The sequence below is a fragment of the Eptatretus burgeri genome, chromosome 5 (assembly GCF_056783735.1).
Source record: "Eptatretus burgeri isolate ZD-2024b chromosome 5, Ebu_testis_v1, whole genome shotgun sequence".
NCBI lineage: Eukaryota > Metazoa > Chordata > Myxini > Myxiniformes > Myxinidae > Eptatretus > Eptatretus burgeri.
This window is the reverse complement of record NC_140965.1, coordinates 53,926,675-53,947,364: the sequence shown is the minus strand read 5'-3', so window position 1 is coordinate 53,947,364 and position 20,690 is coordinate 53,926,675. Positions and strand designations below refer to the sequence as shown.

The window sequence follows — 20,690 nt, the reverse complement described above, 5'->3', positions numbered from 1 at the left end:
GACATAGTCCTACACCAAAGCGTCACCTCCAACACGGAGACTTCGGCCCAGCAGCTCTGTTTAACTGATGTTGACCATGTTATCCTTGTAAGTTTGAGAGTCACTGGCCCGTGGTCTCCAGGTTGGAGGTGACGCTTTGGTGGAAGACTATGTCCAATGGAGAGCAGGGGAGTGCTTGTCACACACCCCATGTTTCGATTTACCCGCCAATCAAATCACATGCTTTCTGGTTGAATGGTTTGCCTTTGGAGGAACAATCGTCTGGGTGGCAGACAGATGGTTGTTCTGTGTGGATTATGCGGTTTTACCGTGTGAGACATAATCCATAACATGCTCAGCATGTCACGAGGTGCGTCTGATTATTTATACGTATATGTATATATATATATATATATATATATATATATATATATATATATATATATATATATATATATATATATATATATATATATATATATATATATATATATATATTAGTAAAGGTGCCCATCTTAGATGGGCATCACTGGCAACATATGGTAAAAGACAGATAGCATGAATGTATTTTAAACAATATATTATATCATTTTTATCCATTGATTATCATTCAGGTTTTCCCCTTCGACTGTCCCGCAGTAGCTCCACTTCGATGACATTACCACGTAGTTTAGTGACTACACAACGAGTACCATTCCTGGCGTCAGGTATGAACTCCGTCAAATTGTCTCCATTTTAATTCATGAACTCTGTCAAAAGTGCAAATCCGTCAGGTATGAACTCAACTGTTTTCACCCAAAATGGAGTGTGATTCTATGAGCCGAACTCATCTTAATGGTCCTCTAAAAAATGGGAAACAATTTAATTTATTTTTTGTGCAATAATTCCTCCCATTTTGCAAATGGAGAACATGAACTGTTTTACTACCATATTCATCAAAACGAATTTTGAGGGGCCTCTTAAGGAAGACAATAATATCATTACTATATATGTCAAAGCTTGTTTCAAATCATTTCATGCTGTAACAAAAATCTGATGGTGGAACAAAAAAAGGGGCGTGCCGAAATATAAATATAGATATATACATATATATGTCACTCAAGCATCTCCCAAACGTGCACCAACAATTACACCCCACTCGACGTAACTGAGGTCTCATCTTGTGCCCTTGCTGTCTCTTTAGCTATTAATACCAGACTTGAACCACAACCCGCTTATATATACATGAAGAGAAGACTGTTGGGAAGAGATTTGCATATTTCATGTGCCAGTCACGTATATGTGGCAGCCCCATACTTTGCATACATGTTGTATAGCCAAGTGTACCCTGTTGATTCCATTTTTTGTCCACTTTCTGTAGCTCTTCCACTTGCCTCAACTTAATATACAAAAAAACCAAGCTGTTAACCAAAAAAATAAAATGATGAAGAACCATGGTAGTGATATTGAATAACTTGTACCTTATATTATGCAGGACCAAAATTTAGGATCAAAGGTCGATAGGTTTATTGCAAGAAAACTGAGATGTGCTTATTTAAAACTGGGCCCAGGGGAATCACACTGGGTCAATGCCTGAAAAACATAGGTTTAAAAAAAAAGTATAACTGTCATTCCTTCAGCTGTAAGATTTGAATGGAGAGCTATAAAAAGTAAGCAATGGATTCTGCAAATGGTTTCAAGAATAAAAATCTTCTCAAAAGAGTTTGACAATATATCGTGCAATAACTTGAATGAGTTTAATTATTCAAAGCTTTCAAGTATCATTCAGCCATGATTGACCTAAGATTAATGTAATTGTGAGTTATTCCTTTGAAACACACTACTATATGGGCCTTAGTCTCATTGATACCTTTAAAAAAATGAAAAAGTAAACTTTCAAAGTTTTGGACTGATACAACTTGACAACAGAACAATTTTTTATTTATTCAAGATAATGGTATTATATTTTTCGATTTTTACTTAAAAAAAGACAGAGTTGTACAGACCCCATAAAATCCTGTGAACACCCTCGTTTTATCTTGCCTTTGGTGGTGCCTCATCTGCTCCCCAGCCGCCAGAAGGCAGTGCTCGTCTATGGTCTCTGCGTCGTCGCTCCTGCATCCGCTGACATTCTTCTTGGTACACCTCCCTGGAACACGGGTAATGAGGTTTGTAGATGGCAATGGGCAGTTGAAACATGTGTTCCTTAATGTGAATATAAACCATTGTAAGCTTAAAGGGATACTAAAATCAAATTTTCCAGGAATTAAATAAAAACTACATCATATCCATCCATTGGTACCACACTCTGTACAGAGCGTCGGCGCTGCCCAAGCAGTCTCCTGAACGATTGGGCACAATCCTGGATGGGTCGCTACTCCAACGCAGAATACCTCTTATCATAATTGCATTTTTCAATTTTACTCCGGGTTATTAGAAAATAGATAAATAAAAAACACAGGTATAAATGAAATTCCTTCAGCTGTAAGAATTGAACGTAGCTATGGAATACAACTTGTGGAATTTGAGCAATTTCTGACAAATAGTCAGATGGACAGAGAATTACTCATCAATGATACTTTGCACTTCATTCCCTTACAATATCCTATAGGTATATATATGGAGGAGAAAGTTTGGGAATATTTAAAAAGAGAGCTTCATGTTTCCAAGGGAGAGGGAAGTCAAACTACCCAAAATCTTCATCATTATTTGAAATAAAGCTTGGAGTTTTGTTATTTCTTTGTTTAAGTTGCTTCATCATTGCTGTCATCTTGCATGTCATTTTGCATGTCATTTTGTCCCACAATGTCTCTCTCTTTATGATGAAGGAGCTGTGATATTCCAATACAACTTAAAATCCCAGTGGTACATAATGGAAGCTAAAGTGGTGGGCTTGGGATCCCAGGATCCTGAGTTCAAATCCTGCTCAGCTGTTGAATTAATACCAGGTGGGGTTTGACTCAGCCTGTCATCCTTCTGCGGTTGGCAAAATGAGTACCAGCACATTCGTATCCTGTGTCGGAGTGGTGACCCGTCCAGGAATGTGCCAAATAGCCAAGGAGACTGCTGAGGCAGCAACAATGCTCTGCACAGAGTATGGTCCCAATGGATGGATGGACTTAATGGAACCCTTTAAGTAATTGAGCAGGAGTATTCACATCTCGATAAGGAGGGTTTAGCAGTCATGTTTGGTGCGAAGAAGTTTCATTGGTACCTTTATATTCAGCAATTCACAATCATGAAAGATCACAAGGCATTGAATGAACTGTTCAAGTAAGACAAAACAATTCTGCTATTGTACTCTTGATAAACACAACAATGGGCCATGAAAATGGCAGCAAATGATCACCTTACTGAGTACAAACTGGGGAGACATCATGAATGTAAATGATTTGAGTTGTCTGCCTTGGGGCCCATTTACAAACACCCCATCAATAATTCCAGTACCCTGTGATGCCATGCTTTTGTTGGAGAAATATTCTGATTTTCATTCTCAGGTGAAGGCTACTCAGAATAAAGTATGGATGATTGCAATTCCGTTTTATCACATATGGAGAGATTTACCCTGGGGGGCTGGCCTCCTCACAAGTTTAACCAGGCAGTTAAGCCTTACCGCACATACCAGGACACTTTCCAGGATGGTTGTTTGCTCTGGGGAGCAAGTATCATCATCATCATCCCACCACCAGGGAGAGAAAAGGTCCTGAAGAAATTACATGAAGGGCATCCAATTATGAAGGAGGTTCAAAAGGTTCTCAGCTTAATATCCATATGAATACTAAGCTACATAAGCCTGGTGTTGACTTAGCAGTTTGGGTGGCTGGCTTGTCATCTTAGGGTCCCGTCTCCGGTTCAAACCCCAGAGTTCAAACCCCTGTCTCCGGTTGAATTAACACCAAGTAGGGTTGACTCAGTCTGTCATCCTTCTGAGGTCGGCAAAATGAGTACCAGTGTACTGGTAATGGGGGAATTGCATCAGCGGTGCAACCATACCTTCAGCCAATGATGTTACCTGCAGCAGTGTGCTGTATATGAAGGAGGATGATGAAGATGAGGAAGGATGAGGCTATATCCATACCTCAGCTTCTCCTGCTTATACTTTTCATATTATAGGATATGCTATCAGGGATGTTTGGTGGCCAGAATATGCCATAGACATTGAGTGTTATTGGTTCACGAAAAAATATTTTCACGAAAAAAAACAAGTGACCACTATATTCGTTATTGTTGTGTCTGTCTGTCTATCTGTCCCGAGCATAGCTCCGTGGGTTTTGATCCGATCCTGATAAAATTTTGGTGGGAGGTTTATATCATACATGATCTAGTTGTGTTTTCCTGAGAATGGGCGTGGTGCGCCCATTATGGGCAGAGCCATGCCCAAAAAACATGTGTTTTTAGGGGGTAGCCGATTTCAATTTGCATCTTCTCCTTGGGGGTTTGTCAAATCTGGCAGAGGTTTTGGTATTTGGTTAGCGCAATGGCACCGGCATAGCCCCACAGAGCTCGATTTTTCATTTTCGTCCTAAGGTCACAAGGTCACGAACTTAGAAAATTTCGAATTTTGACATAAAAATCATACGACCGCTCAAACTTTGAGAGCGAGGATGACAATATTTTTATGCATAATCTTGAGGTCATTCCCCACCTAAAGTCTTGAAACCATTTTGCTCTATCTCAAACAACTTGCCCCGTGGCACCCCCTTCAAGTTTGTTTTTACGCCGATTTCATCAAAGTATGGATAATAATCCGAGGAGTGTGAAATGCCATATAGCCTATATAACGTTATATTGTTCCTGGAATGTTCCAGAGGAAGTTTTGCACCAAAGGTCGTAATCCTTGACCTTTGACCTTTAAAGTTCACAAAGGTCAAATTTTCAAAGTTGTGGGAATCGAACCGGGTTTTCGACCTTCTTCGACGAACTAACTTCATTAATCTATAGCACGTATCCTGTTTCCTTATTTTAATGTCCACAACATTGTCTTGTGACCTTTAAAGGTTATGAAAAGGTCAAATTTTGAAAGTTGTTGAACGAAACCAGATTTTTGACATTTTGCAGCTAATAACCTGTCACTCGACCACATCATGATCATTTTTATAAACTTGGTCAAACATTATCACATTGTCTCATCCTTGACTTCTGAAACAATCTACATCATCAAATACCACTCGTGAACCATCGTCGTCTTCAGACTTGTGTTTTTTTTTTTCCAATAATGTGCTATGTCACAGGAGAATGCTAAAACACCTGTAAATTGCTCATGAATCTTTAGACATGACCTGAAAGATATTGGTCTACAATTCACAAACTTCGCAGCAGGAAGGTTCACAATAATTTTTGCAAATCACAGTTTACTGTCGGTTGTTGTACCAGACAATGGCAAAATCTTCATGAGTGAGAAATTCCAACTGTTGACATAACACAATAGAATAGTGTCACAAAGTACAAAGGCTCAATAATCACCCAACATCCAATTTGGAATAGGCAAATGTGCTGTTAGGCAAAAAAAAAAAAAACTTGATGGTGGAAGCATGGGGTCATGTGTCTTGAGGTTCTTGTTCAAGTACTGAACCCCAGTCGACTGTGATTGAAATTACACCTGCAGAATTGCTCATGGGTCGATCATTAAAGATGCACTCAGAGTTCTGTTCCGGCCCTATAGGCTTGAAAATTAAAATGGAGGCCAATTAGTACAAACAAAAAGATGTTCATGACTGCCAGGTGAAGTAGATATTTGCGAATGGAAAAAAGTGAACATCAACAACTTTACCTCTGGTACCGGAGGATTACAAGGGGAATAAAAATAAGACAGGTGTGTTGGCATTTGGAAAAGCTCCATTATACCTTTTAACACTGCTAAAGGAGATTACAAATGACAAGAGACGAGACCTGTGATCGACAACTGTTAACCAAGACCAAATTGAGAAATATGGTTCAAAACAAGTCGAATTCTAATGATGAGCCAGCGAAGGAACTTCAGTTGAGTAGCATTCTTAAGCAAGCTTTAAGGCGATTCATGATTATTAACCCATCCCCTGCGTAGCAAAATACCGTGTGTGTGTGTGTGTGTGTGTGTGTGTGTGTGTGTGTGTGTGTGTGTGTGTGTGTGTGTGTGTGTGTGTGTGTTTTACCATTTGAGCTTTTGTTTGTCAACAAATTTCAATCGACAAATTTTGTAATTTTCAACAAAGCTTGGTTAAGAGAATATGGAGAAGACATTAATAATTTGTTCAAAAGGCCATAGGTCAACGTCACATAAAGTCATCAATTTCCATACATTTGACCTGAAATTTTTTGCATATTGGGTCACTGAATTGGTTCACCAGAATTTGCATATTGGGTCACTGAATGAGCTCAGTAATCAAGAGTTGGAAGCCAATTTTGTTTTTGTTTTTTTTAGATCAAAAGGTCAAAGATCAAGGTCACAAAATCATCAATTTCCATCTGATTGACTTGAAATTTGAGTAGGGTTTGCATATTGTGTCACTGAAGTCTATTTCTTTTGAGGTCAAAAGGTCAAGGTCACCGAAAATTATAAATTTTGTATTTTTGTTTTTAGCTGTTTTCGTCATGAACATACGGAAAAGAAGAAGTCCAAATAAAAAGTGGACGCAGACGGGCTTTGCATTTTCAGATGCTTTGGAGTTGGTCTTTGGAGATTGGAGGTTATATTCCTCTCTTCAGCAAGTGAAACATTGGTTTCCTCAGGATTGCTGAGGAATTTTTCCAAGTAATTATTACTTACAAAATTGAAGATTTTTCAAGTATATTGGTCAGTCGATTTTGTTATTCTGTCTGTTTGTCTGTCGCCTACAGGTCACAATTCTAAACCGATCATCATGAAACTTTAACAAGTTGTAGAGGTAGTCTCAACTGAGAAGTCTATTGATTTAGAGGTTAAAGGTCAAAGGTCATCTTGAGATCAGATTATTAAAATAGTCATTTTTCACCCGATTGACTTGAAACTGAACAAGATTTGCATATTTCATCACTGAATTGGGAAACCAATTATTTTTGGAGGTCAAAAGGTCAACGTAAGGTCAAACTTCTAAAATCATCAATTTTTAATCTGAAAAATCCTCAATTTTCATCCGATTGACTTGAAAGTTGAACAGGATTTGCATAGTCCATCAATTAATTGGGAAAGCAACTATTTTTGAGGTCAAAAGGTCAAAGGTCAACTCAAGGTAAACTTCTAAAATTAATTATAATCTGAAATATCAATTTTCATCCAATTGACCTGAGTTTTGATTAATATTGTCAATTTTAATCTGAATGAAATGGACAATTTTATGTATCCATGGCAACCTTTGGAGAGGGCAAGTGGATTTTGCAAGTATCGTGCTCTGCACTTTGTCTTTTTCTTGTTACTTGGTGGTTTGTCATTGTCTGCCCAGCAGTAGTGAGGGCAGGAATTTGGAACTTGCCCATGGTGCCAGATGGAGCTCGCCTAATTGTCGCAAAGTACAGCATGGGATTTTTAATGACCACCAACTAATACCGGCAGATGTGACACCCAGTTTAATGTCCATCTGATGGACGGCGCACACACAACGATGAATCAGCATGCCGGTGAAACTCTGGGCCGAGATTTGAACCCAGGCGACACAGCTTTGAGGTGAGTGTGTACCTCCAGACCATCCTGTGAACCACATCCTTTTTAAGAGGATAAAAGGCTTGTAGTGGAGCTATCACACAGACATCTCAAACAAATGGGAATAAAAACAAATACATGAGACACAATACAAGACTGCTACATGAGACTACGGCCTAAGTCACATTTGCTCTACGGCGAGGATACGGTGGCCGTACGCCCTCTGAATTGACAAACGTGCGGCGGCCACAGAGAAACTGAGGAGGCCTCAGGGAGGCCCTACGCCGTTTGGCTATATTTCACAAGCCGTAGGGGCGCCGTGGAATTATAGCGCGGAGATATAACTTTTTTCATTTCTACGTTCGCCGTAGCAATTCGACAAGCCAAGCTATGATGTAGATGTGTTCCACGTCGACCGTACGTAGGGCGTATGGTGGGCTTGCCTTATTCGTGCGGCTGCCGTAAGCTCTTCTCAATGAAAAATGAATTTTCCCAACCCCCAAAAAATTACGGCGGCCGCACTATTACCACGGTCGCCGTACGGTGGCCTTGCAGTCTGTGTGACTACCTGCGGGCAACGCAGGGTCGACGCACGGTTCCCCTACGCCCGCCGTGCACCTACGTATGGCCTCCGTGGCAGTCTGCGTCAACCGTGCGCTACCGCTAGAGATCGGAGTATAGGTGTTTGCCTATACTGTGGTGCCCCCAGAATCCCAATTTAATTCGTTTCAGGAGACTGTTCGGATTGCAAAAAGTTCGGATTCCAAAAATATTTTCCCAAGAAGAAATAATGGAGTGAATTAATCTGTTCGTGGACACAAAGAAAATCCACTTTCAAGACACTTTAAACTGAAATTCCCCATGTTTAAGGTAAAATAAGATGAGTAAATGACCTTCGGTGGCGGTGTATTGTATGTAAACTGGTACAATCACCACATCCAAAGGTCCACACAGGCTCGAGCTCCGGCCTGGGTTCGGATCGCTCGCGCACTCTGCGAGAGCGCTGCCCCCAGGGCAGCTCATCAATCATGATGCCCGCAGAACTACAATCACTTTCATCAACCGCATCGGGCTGAAGTAATCATGGATATTCCAAATTCCAACTGGTTTTGCTGTGAAATTCAATCCTTGCCCGACAGTCCGTCACACCACGTGATTGAATTGCTTTTTTTTGTTATTAATTAAAACACAAGATGATTAAAAAAAAAACATCACAAATGAAGGTGAAAACACGAGGTAAGGCCTGACACATTTGCCTCGGCGGCCGGAGGGTCCACAAAATGTACGGGCACTCGCAATTATAAAGCGGCCGCAGTATTTCCACGGTCACACAATGTAGCAGTCACATATGTTTTTAGCAGCATCTCGCGTAGCGAACGCTGCTCATAGAGAGCTCGGCGTTGTTGTTGTTGTTCTTCTTATTATTATTATTCTTCTTCTTCTTGTGAAGACAAAACCTTAATATCTCGGACTCGGCTCTTGTATACACAAGATCCGGATCACCTTAAATACTGAGCACATGTACACATACTCACATAGACGCCTTTTGAGAGCGTCTATCATGAACTTTTAAATTTATTCGGACATTTGCTTTAAATTTTCGAAAAGTTGACGTTACTATTTAAAGATTATTCCATTTATCGTATTGTAATTTCGTAAATACATTATATATTTCGTAAATACATGATATATCGTAAATACATTATGACGGGTTTCACTATTGGCTTAATGAAGGCACGTGACAAAATATCGGAAGTTGTTGTTTTAAAAAAAGAAATTAAATTTTTTTTATTTTTTAGCCGACAAAACCTTTAGGTTTTGGACGCTGCTCTTGGACACATTTGTCCTTGTTATTTTTCGGGTAGCCGCACGGCGTATTTATAAATTGTGGAGACCGAAAACGTGGGGGTGCCGTACGGTCTTTGATTTGATGTCACACGGTGACCTTAGGGCGTTCCTGCGGCGGCCATAGAATTTTGAAGGCAGACGCAAGGTGCCCACAAGGCAACCGCAAGGAGACTGCAAGGGGACCCTAAGCCGAACGTGCGGCCAGACGGACGGTAACGAATGAGTTAATTTTTTTTTTTTTTTACCAGTTCTTTTGTTTCGGCTTGTCGAATTTCTACGGCGAATGTAGAAATGAAAAAAGTTATAACTCCGCGTTATCATTCCACAGCGACCTTCCGACCTGTAAAATATAGCCACCTCAGTTTCTCTGCAGCCGCTGCACGTTTCTGTCAATTCAGAGGGCGTATGGCCGCCGTATCCTCGCCGTAGAGTAAATGTGACTGAGGCCTAAAGTATCAATCGACACACGAGAGATGCTTTCACGAGGACTTCCTCCGACGAACTGAATGAACAAAGCGCGAATATGCGGGTCGAATAGGTGGGGGAGACGCATGAACAAACATGAACGCCACGTTGTGTTCGGTTTTTGAAAATGTATTAGGTTTTTAGGGCAAAATTTTCTCGAAAAAATTGTTCGGATTCTAATTTGTTCAAACAATGGGGCGTTCGGATTCTGGGGGCACCACGGTATATTATAGTTATAGTATATTCAGTTATATATGCTGGTATATTTTTATTTCAGTAAAAAAAAGAACTGGTATATATACCCACTCGTTACCGTCCGTCTGGCCACACGTTCGCCTTAGGGTCCCCCTGCGGTCGCCTTGCCGGCACCATGCGTCTGCCTTGAAAATTATATGGCTGCCGCAGCGATGCCCTAAGGTCACCGTGCGACATCAAATCAAAGACCGTACGGCACCCCCACGTTTTCGGTCTCCACAATTTATAAATACGCCGTGCGGCTCCCTGAAAAATAAAAACATATGTGACTGCTACATTGTGTGACCATGGAAATACTACGGCCACCGTATAATTGCTAGTGGCCACAGATTTTGGAGACCCCATGGCCGCCGTGGCAAATGTGACCTCAGCCTAACACAGCCACTAAGCTTGGGGGAAGTGCCAACTAAGCCAATAGTTCTCAAGGCACTCAGGGTCGCAGCAATTCTACAGCAATGGTGGTGCCTTTCTCACCGCACTCAACAAGGCATTTCCCAAGGAGGAGATTCCTCCTCCACATGGATGCCAACCTATGAGGATTGTCCATGCTCTTATCCTTTTCAATGCTAAATGTCAAGCAAGGAAGCAGTTTTTAACATATGTAAGTCTTTGGTATGACTCGGCCGGGATTGAATAGCTGACCTTCCAGACTCATGGCAGACACTCCAACCAATATACGACTGAATCTTTCTTCTACATTCTCCTAGTAGTTGATTATGTCTGAATGTCCCGATACACACATGCTCAGTCAGGTTGGCTATCTTTGCGAGTGGGCAGGCATTGCATAGGCCAATATTGCATCTGCACTTGGCTGCTTGAATCAAGCCTTGTTCTCCCACACTGGCTTCTATGATGAGGTTCTCATAGTTCCACTTTTGTGTTGTACAAAATATATGTTGTTTGTTTCTAGTGATTCCAATGGATAGATCCATAGTATATATGTATATTATGAAAGGCAAAGGGCCGTCTACACACACACACACATGGAAGGGTTGTGGGTGGGGGAGAGGATGGGGAGTGTAAATGAGAGTGAGATGGGATTGTCATAGTTGAAGGAAGGGCGATGCATTCATGTGAATGAGGGGGGGGGAAGAGGGGGGTCAAAAAAATTCTGCCATTTTTCTTTCTGCAAGATGTAGATAACTTCACCAGAGGCAGCCAAGCATGATCAGCAATGAAATCATGTCAAAAGTGAGCGTAAATTAACAACAAAAAGTTGGTTTGAGGTTTGCGAGTCAAAGGTGAGGGAGCTTGACTGGTCTCACTTTATAAAATGACAACAAGAAACTAGTAACTGGTACAGATGATAGGCCACTCAAGTGGAGGACATGTGTTAGAAATACCATGTTGTGACAAGCCCAGATATTCTGGGAAAGTGGTCGTGATATCAGCAGCATATGGTACAAGTACATTAGGTTGATGCGATATTGATGTCACACAGCAAGACCACTCAGATTTCACCTACCCAAGCTGTTGCGTTAGTTCCTGGAAGCCAGGCCTCTGCATTGGCTCATAGGACCAACACTTGCTCATGACACTGTAGAGTGTAGGAGGGCAGTCTCGGGGCATGGCCAGGCGTTCCCCTCCCTCTATACGACCGACCACTTCACTGTTCTTAACACCCTGGAAGGGCTTCACACCCAGCATGAGAACCTCCCACATACATACACCTGCCATGCACACAACAGAAAAGAAAAACAAAGCTTCATATTTTGGACTGCAATTATTACTTTTTTACAATGATGCTGAAATGCTAACCTATGAGTACATGTGGAGATCCACGAATTGTGTTTTTGGCTTTAATTGGTTTCAAATGAAAACAAAAATTTGCTTGGATTTGGTCTGCGGCGTTGAACTCTGTACCTCGATTCATTTTGGAAAAGGCTTTTTCAATATTATCCATTCTTCCACATAAATGGCTAATCCACTCACAGGCAGGTTTGGATAATCCACTCAAGACATGCGAGGACTCACCTATTCACTTGCAATGTACACCTCATGCCATCCTTAGGTACCTACCATCTAAGCTGACAGCATTCATATTGGGTTAATATAGTGTGTACAATGAGAAAATCATGTCAGACAATTACCAAACATCCACACATCGCTGGCGGTTGTGAACCGTCGAAAATTGATCGATTCGGGAGCCATCCACTTTATAGGCAGCTTTCCTTTGGAGGCTGAAATGAGAACAGACTGGTTAATTATTATTATGCTATCTGGAGATTTGAATATCACACACACAAAGTTATCTTCACTATTTTTGTCTGAATTATGAAACTTTAAAGTTGCTGCTTAAAGAACAATACTTGCCGAGTCAGAGTGACTTCACTGGATCACTCAGTGCTCTGTCTAGTCCGAGTTAAAGAGTATCATTTTAATGACAATCTGAAATCATCCTTCACAGGCAGGGTCATATATTGTATGGATGTTGTCAGATGTTCCGTCTGCTTGGTCTTACTTCGAGACATAGAAGAGCCTCAGGATCCTTTTAGAGGAGTGGGCACTTGAGTGCCAGTATGCTGGCCAGAAAGTCCCAATTCTTGCTTACTGGCCTGCGGCATTACTTACACTGCCAAAAATTATTTTACGTATTTAAATATTTCTTGAACCCAAGAAAAAAATTATTGTTTCAAGAAAATCATAAGCATTATTTTCTAGAGGCTAAAATAATTTTCTTCCACATTTCAAAATACAAATGGGGAAAGTAACATTTTCTTGATGAGAAAAAAAAATGACATTTTCTTAAAATCAATTTTTGTTTTTTCATATTATACCCCATTTTCATACTTCAAGAAATGCCAGAGTTTTGTTCTACTAACACCAAAGAAAAACCATCAAGACAACGAAAAACGAAATGTGAAGCTTGCTGCAAGAATCTATACTATAGAAGTGAATTTGTATATCTGTTTGTTTGTTTACATCTGTTTCAAAAACTAAAAAAGTACTCAACCAAATTGTGCATGTTGCCTAAGAGGTTCTGTAAGGCAAGCATATCTGAGGGAGAGGGGGTCAGAGGCTGGGGAAGACATCAATTCTCTCTATGTAAATGTGTATAGTATAGCGCCACCCAGTGGTATCCGGTATTGCAAATGATCTTCATAAACAGTATAAAGAGAGTGTAAACAAATTAATATGCATTTCAGTGATGTTGAAATATGAATAACAATAATTAAAAATTTTCAAAATGTTTCATTTCACTCATTTTAAGCAGAGGTTCAAACCAGAGCACCAAACACAGGGACTTTGCAGCGAAGCGAAGTGATTTTTGGTCACGCCACATATTAGCAGCAAGGTTGGCTGACAAAGGTGATGTTATCCGATTTTCAAGCAGATGGAAGATAAGTTCTGGCAAATGATAAAGTGAATAGAGCAAAATATTTGTGAAGTACAACATGCTGCCTTTTGATGAAATCAATCAGTGAAGCGATGGGTAAAAATGCTGAGTTTAAAGTCAATGCAAAGAAAGTTATACTCTACTGGTCAAAAGTTGTAGAACACCCCCATTTTTCAGTTTTTATTGAAATTTAAGCAGTTCTAGTCCAGAGAATAATCTGAAATGGTACAAAGCTAAGCGGAAAACTGCCAGAGGTTTAAAAAAAAAAGTTTAGGTTTGCAAAAACTGAAAAATAATGTAAATTTCAGAGTTGTTAAAAATGGCTCTTTTCAGGGAACAAGTAATGGGTTCGCAACTGCAGCTGTTCTGCAGCAATGGAAGTAAATCAAGTCTTGAAAGTGGATGCAAACAATTCCTACAGGTGTCCCAACTTTTGTTGATTAGTTACAAACCCTCTGTCTGTATAAAAGCAGTGTTGGAACAAACTGAATTGCTCCACCCTCTGAAGCATTATTTGGACAATATTGCACTGCAGGTACACAATAAAATTGTGCTTAGAAGATTAGGCACAATAATTTCTTCGACTTTCTTTTCTCCGTTTTTTTCACATTGACGTGCAATCTCAAGTTTCGTTCAAATTGGGCAACGAAAAAAATTATTTAAAAAATCAATTCCCGATTCAGTCAAGTACTCCGGGATTATTTGATCAATGCAAACAACCTCAGTGGTATAGTTCACTGGAGCTATCTTTCGTTTTTTTGAAATGATTTTTTTTTTTTATCAACCGCTGTCACAACGGGAACCCAATGGGTTCATGGGTCATCTAGTAACCCTTAAAAGTGTAGGCCTTTCCTTTAGAGAAATTGCAAAGTAAGCCAAGGTGTCAGTGAGTACACTCCCCCCCCCCCCCTTCACCACCCCTGCCTTAATTAATCCAAATAAAAACAATGGCATAAAAGGTGGGTTGGAGAGTGGGTATGTGATAGGTGGAAGGGGTGAGCAGAAGGGGGCAGGGAGTGGGGGTGCAGAGAGGAAGGCTGCAAAATTCTGTCATTTAGACATAATATGCAGACAGACTAAAAAAAAAACTCGTTTATGGTTCATTACATACCATCAATGTGCTCCACATTCATGTGCTACTCTATATGTATGCCAAGGAAATGTGCCAGTTTGGTCTTATTTGTGCCATTACCAAAGCAATTGAGCATGGGTGAGTTTCAAATGATTTAGATTAACCAAACCATGAGAAAGGAGCTGACTATGCCAGAAGTGGACAAAGTGAACAGAGAAATATAAAAAAAAGCAATAAATCTCAGACATAGCAAAAGTCCATTCAATAATTGTCCCATAATTTCATTGTAATTGAGTAATTCATCACAATTACCAAAGTTATCTATATTTTGTGAGATTTACTTATTAAGAGCTCATTTCCGATTTCTAAGATGGGGAAAAGGTATTTTGCATTTATAGGTGAGGGCATATGGGAGAGCCAGCTTTGTGATGCCTGTTGTGAGCATCATAATCGATCTAGTATCACTGTTTAAAAAGCATCTCCATCAACAGTCAAATCATTTCATAGCAACCATCCACATCCACAATACCCAGCAAACTTTGAACTTTCAATTTATCTCTAACCTGAAGAAAATCATTAAACTTTATACGAAAATATTCCAAAGTAAAATAACTATAATCTGCATTTCAAGGTAAACTAGAAAGCATCTCAAATTGCAAAGTCAGTCCGCATCCACTTTGGACTCAAATGAAAACTTGGTGAGACCAACCGTTTTAAAAAAAAATTGTACATTTGATTAATTAGTATTCTCCATATTCTCATAATCAAGATTTGTTGAAAATTTGATGACAAATGCTCAATTAGTAAAAATGTTACGGCCTGGACAGACAGACTGAGGCTCAATGGTAAATAAATAAATAAATAAACACGGAAGCGATTTAAAAAAAAACATGGGACGTCTCATGCTTGACGCACTGCGGCAGGGCAAATAAGGGGTATTCATAGTCACGATGACTTTGCCCTTTCACATTTTGCTTAACCTCCTTTCGATGGAGGACACACACTGATGCATTGTCCTGCATGTGAAACACCAGGTTGACAGTTTATCGCTGGATCGAGATTCAAATCCAGGCTGGACAGCTCAGAGACAAGTCCACATACCTTCAAAGTTATGCTGCCAGACCCAAGGCCAGGTATAGAATAAAATAAAAACAGTGTTATTGTTCATTATAAATGTTAAAATTGTTTAAATTTTTGTAAAAACATTATTCAATCTGTGGCAGTTATCAAACCCCTACTCTGCCTTTCCTAATGGGCATCATCTGGATTGGCCTGTTTGGCATTCCCAACTGTGCAATTTTTATTAGCTCATAAAGCTAAGATCGCAGGTTCAAATTGCATAAGCTGCATTTGATTTTCCATTGTCTTCAACTAAAGTCTTTGTAATGTTTTATTGATGTTCCCCAATACATTGTCCTGAATTAGATGTATGTAAAACCTCCTACCTAAGTCTCAGACACTGTAGAAATAAAAAAAACCTGCAGTAAGTTTCTTGAAAGTTATCCACTTTGTAATTTAATCACATTTAAAAGTTATCCAAATGTCCAACAATATGGGCATTTCATTCCAGAATTACTTTGATTTCACAAAATGATAATATGTCCTTCATGTTTTGACAATTTCAACAATTGAATTTTCATGTCAAGTCAGGGATGCACTGATCTCCCAACGTAGCATTCTAAAAAATGTATAAACCTCAAAGGCTTTCAACACTCCTAACAGCTTCTTCTTCTTCTTCGTTCATATGCAGCACGTGGCTGCGGGTAACATCACTGGGGAGACAGTTGTGCTGCTAATGCAATGCTCTCTATAGGTTAGAGCAGTAATTTTTTAATTTGATCAGGATGCTGGCGATGGCTTGCCGACTCTTTGTGCAAGATACCGTGGGATATTTGACATCAACCAAATGATGCTGGCAGACAGGATGCCCAGTTAAACATCCAGCCGAACAACAGACACCCAGATTCATGCCTTGACCTGCTTCCGAAACATCAGGGTGATAGTTTATAGCTGGGCTGATATTCGAATCAAGGCTAGACAGCTCAGAGGTATCAGATGTATGTGTGCATACCTTTAGTATATCCTGCCAACCCCCCTTCCCTCCCCACCGAAAGACTTACCTTTATAGTAAGAATCATCCTCCATGTGTCTTGAGAGACCAAAGTCCGCAAGTTTCACAAAATCTATCGCTGACACCAGGACATTTCTCGCAGCAATATCCCTGGGTAGATGGAAGGTACAGACCACTTAGTTATAGTGAAGCAACAAATGGAAACGAGCTTATCAGGTACTCCATTTCAATATTGAAACTGTTGTCAGATAAATTATTATGGAAGAAAGGGAAGGGTTGGTTGTAAAGAAGGTAGCAAAGCAAGGAATGAGAAAGTGATGAAATTTCTGTTTCAGCATTTCAATTGGCCCATAATACAATAAAAGTATATCAAATGTTTCACCATTTGATATCCGATGAGTTTTTTTGTTCAACTGCGAATAATCTACCTGTGTACAATTTTCTTGCTTTCCAAGTAGGTCAGGGCAGTACTGAGCTGATATATATACAAGATGAGCGTAGCCAAGTCGAGTGAAAACTTATTCGCCTGCAGGTAGGACCTCAACTGCAAAAAGAAGACGAAATCATATTTCCTTATACAATAGCACCTATTCCATGAGAATTATTATTTTTGAAAATTATAATCAACATCCCAATGTGATACAGTTATGATTTATTATTATCAACAACAATTGATCATCAGATTGATTATTGCAAGGGTAGCTAGAAAAGTGTCTTAATGATAAAACCTCATGGGTTTACTCTTTAAGCAATTGCCTTTCCATTCATTACTTTTCTGCTAAACTTGTAGTATGGAGTATTATGCTTGAAGATGGATGGGATACAGGAGGGAAATGGAAACAGTTCAATGTTTGTGTCCAGTGCAGGGCAGGGGTATGAGCTGCACCATCTCGAGAATTAGATCACCTGTGATTCTATCACTCGGCCAAAACACCTTGTATTGATGTTGTCAACGGTCTTCACATTAAGTCGGTGCAATGCCCAAAGAGTACCAGGAGTAATTCTTCAATTTGGAAGCATCTTTAGGAGTGCTATGAATGTTAATTGGACCAAGAAGCTTACAAAAGTAAAGAACCCCTTTTGGCAAGCGTGTAAGCCAAGAATTCTAAACATCAGTATTGAACGAATGTTTGGGCATTCAGACAATATATAACATGAAAGGTACATGAAGCATATTGAAAAAAAAACAAAAAAAAAAACAAAGACCTCTTTCGCATAACCAAATGACATCAGAACGTCATCGAGTTGGAATGAGAAATCAACGAAAATATCATTTTGATGAAGCCTGCACCAAACTTGGACTGCTCTCAAAAGACAACAACCCCAAAGGGGAATTGTATGTGCGTGTGTGTGTCTATATATATATATATATATATATATATATATATATATATATATATATATATATATATATATATATATATATATATATATATATATATATATATAAAAGTTTGTTTGTGTGTTTGTACATTCATGCATTCTGCCTCTGCAGGCACCAGTGCAACCGAACTTTGCACAGCCTCTTTCATTCAGAGGAAGCTCAAAGGCTAATTTGGATAAAAATTAAAAAATTAAAATCAGATAATTGGCCCTCAGACTTTGTTCAGGTATTGTGCTAATACACTGCCTGCATTTTTTTTCCTTGGGAGAAATCGAGTCATTGGTATTGTGAAGATCGTATGTTCAGGTTGTACCGATTTGTTGTCAACAACACAAATTTAATCATTACAGGGTTTGACGTGTGCCTGATATTAAAAATATTGCTTTCCACAAGTTTACAACAACACTTCCATGTTCATGCCTCGAGAGAATATGCATTGAATTTCCCCTGGCAACGCTGGGTACTTCCGCTAATTTATATGTGCCATTGGGTGGAGAAGTAGGCCTACGAGGACCAACCACAGCAGCTCAAGAGTTTGATTGTCCTTTACCTCGCCCAACTTGCACAGCTCCATGACAATCCAGATCGGATGATCAGAAACAACCCCAATAAGCTTGACGATATGTGGATGGTCAAACTGGCACATTGTGTCTGTGGAGATTAATAGCAGCATGTCAACATCTTCTTTTAAATTGCATTTTGGGGTTGGGGGATGGGAGGGCTTTGCACTCATATCATATTCACTGACAATCAAAGGTTTACTTGTATTGTAGCAAAGAGGACATCGCATTAAATGAACTAATGTGTAAAAACAGAAAGCTATTTAGAGCACTGAGATTGAATGAATAACTTAAGATTTCAAACCAAGTCACGGTTCAATACTCCCATGTTATTAACGATTTATCAAACCACGAGGTCATGGTTTGATAAGTTTGAGTCTGCTGCAGATTGCAGATCGCAGATTGCAAATTGCAGCAATTGCCAAGCAATGCATCAAAGCATGACAAGCTAAAGGCCCGGTCACACCTTGACGTTTTAGCCAGCGATGGCAACGTAATAAAATGTATGTAAAACGCTGGCTTACGTTGAACTTTTGATGTTTTTTTTTTTAAAGATTCAGACGTATTCATAGCGACTTGGTCTTATGTATAACGCATTGGTAACGGACACAGAACGTTTCGTTGTGTTATAGATAACTTATACCAACGAATGCTGAACCTGTTGTCGGCCTACACAACCGATGCCCAACGATAGTCTAACTTAGGCATAGCGCGTTGCACGCATCGCCGACGATGTCGTGACGTAGCCTATTAAAAGGCTGACGCACAACGATTCGAATCATAACTGCTGTAGAAATGGAAGTGTCAACATCGCGGTCACACTTTGGCGATCTTGCCAGCATATGCCGACCGAAGAAAAATGTGTCTAAAACGTTGGGGCACGTCAAATACGGTATGAGTAAGTTTGGTATACGTGAGTACAACGCTAAAGTACGCTATCATACGTCGTAGTAAGTAGAGTACGTCAAGAAATTTTAAACATGTTCAAAATTTTACGACGTATTCGGCGTATGACACACGTTCCGCATGCGATGGGGATAAGTTGTACACACGCTATGCGGATGCTTACACACGTCCACAAAGGCTACTTATAAGCTACTCATAAGTCGAAACACGTCGCGGTAATGTCTTTTTTACGCGAAACTTATTTCTAACTTATGTTTGACATGCTTTGAACCAATTCTTTACGTAGTCCCAACACACATCGACGACGTATGTAGACGTATTCCAATGACGTCTTCCGGTCGACAAAAAAAAAAATGAACGTGTTTCTAGGTTACAACTGCCATATAAAGACGTGTTCCCAGCGGTTTTGGGAATTGGTATATAAAAATGCTGCTCATAAAAGGGGAACCCAACAGTGTTTTCGAGTCCTTTTTGAGTCGATGTCCATGTCAGCAGTAACAGTATCAGTATCAGTATCAGTATTAGTAGTAGTATTAGTAGTAGTTTGTTCATGTTGGCAGTAGTAGGTGAGTGTGAGGGGGAGGGTGTGGGTTATGATGGATCGTCCTTGCGTTTTACGATTTAAATGATAAACTCAACGATTTAAATGGCTGCATCTCCACTATTGAAAGTAGACGCTTGCGCTCAACAATTGGATTTTTTTTACACTCAACAACTTTTAAACGGTACCACTCAGCTATTTTCATTGTTTACAATGAACGATTTAAATTGCTGTCACTCGCCTTTGTTTTTTGACGCTGGCGCTCGGAAATTTTAAGCGTTTCTATTGAACGTGCTAAATCGCTCAAACCCCACTATTGAAAGTAGACGCTTGTGCTCAACAATTGGATTTTTTTTTTACACTCAACGACTTTTAAACGGTACCACTCAGCTATTTTTATTGTTTACAATGAACGATTTAAATTGCTGTCACTCGCCTTTGTTTTTTGACGCTGGGGTTTTGAAAATTGAAGCGTTTCTTCTGAACGTGTTAAAACGCTCAAACTCGACTATTTTAAATAGACGCTGCCGATGGACAATTGGAATCATAGCCAAGCTAGACATCGAAGTGTGAACATCCTCGTCATGCCGAAGCAAAGTTTGAAGAATGCTGCAAATAAGGGTCCTGGCCGTGGCCGTGGACGCTGACGCAAGGACGATCCATTATACCGACGTCTTTCAGCCTATGAGTAACTTAAAA

The 20,690-nt window shown here is 39.8% G+C and overlaps 1 protein-coding gene across 14 annotated transcripts in view; it reads right to left on the bottom strand.

Moving 5' to 3' along the window:
- Window positions 1-20,690, bottom strand: part of LOC147026448 (focal adhesion kinase 1-like) — a 168,193-nt gene that overhangs the window by 90,202 nt on the left and 57,301 nt on the right. For all 14 annotated transcript variants that reach the window (XR_015058348.1, XR_015058349.1, XR_015058351.1 and 11 more), the window contains 6 exons: window positions 18,535-18,635; window positions 17,029-17,144; window positions 16,650-16,750; window positions 12,211-12,300; window positions 11,586-11,790; window positions 2,002-2,107 (listed from right to left, as the gene is read on the bottom strand). Coding sequence is in view for 8 of the 14 variants with exons in the window: in XM_085881878.1 (XP_085738004.1) it covers window positions 2,002-2,107; window positions 11,586-11,790; window positions 12,211-12,300; window positions 16,650-16,750; window positions 17,029-17,144; window positions 18,535-18,635 (719 nt within the window). In the remaining 6 variants the exon portion in view is untranslated. The remainder of the gene's footprint in view (window positions 1-2,001; window positions 2,108-11,585; window positions 11,791-12,210; window positions 12,301-16,649; window positions 16,751-17,028; window positions 17,145-18,534; window positions 18,636-20,690) is intronic.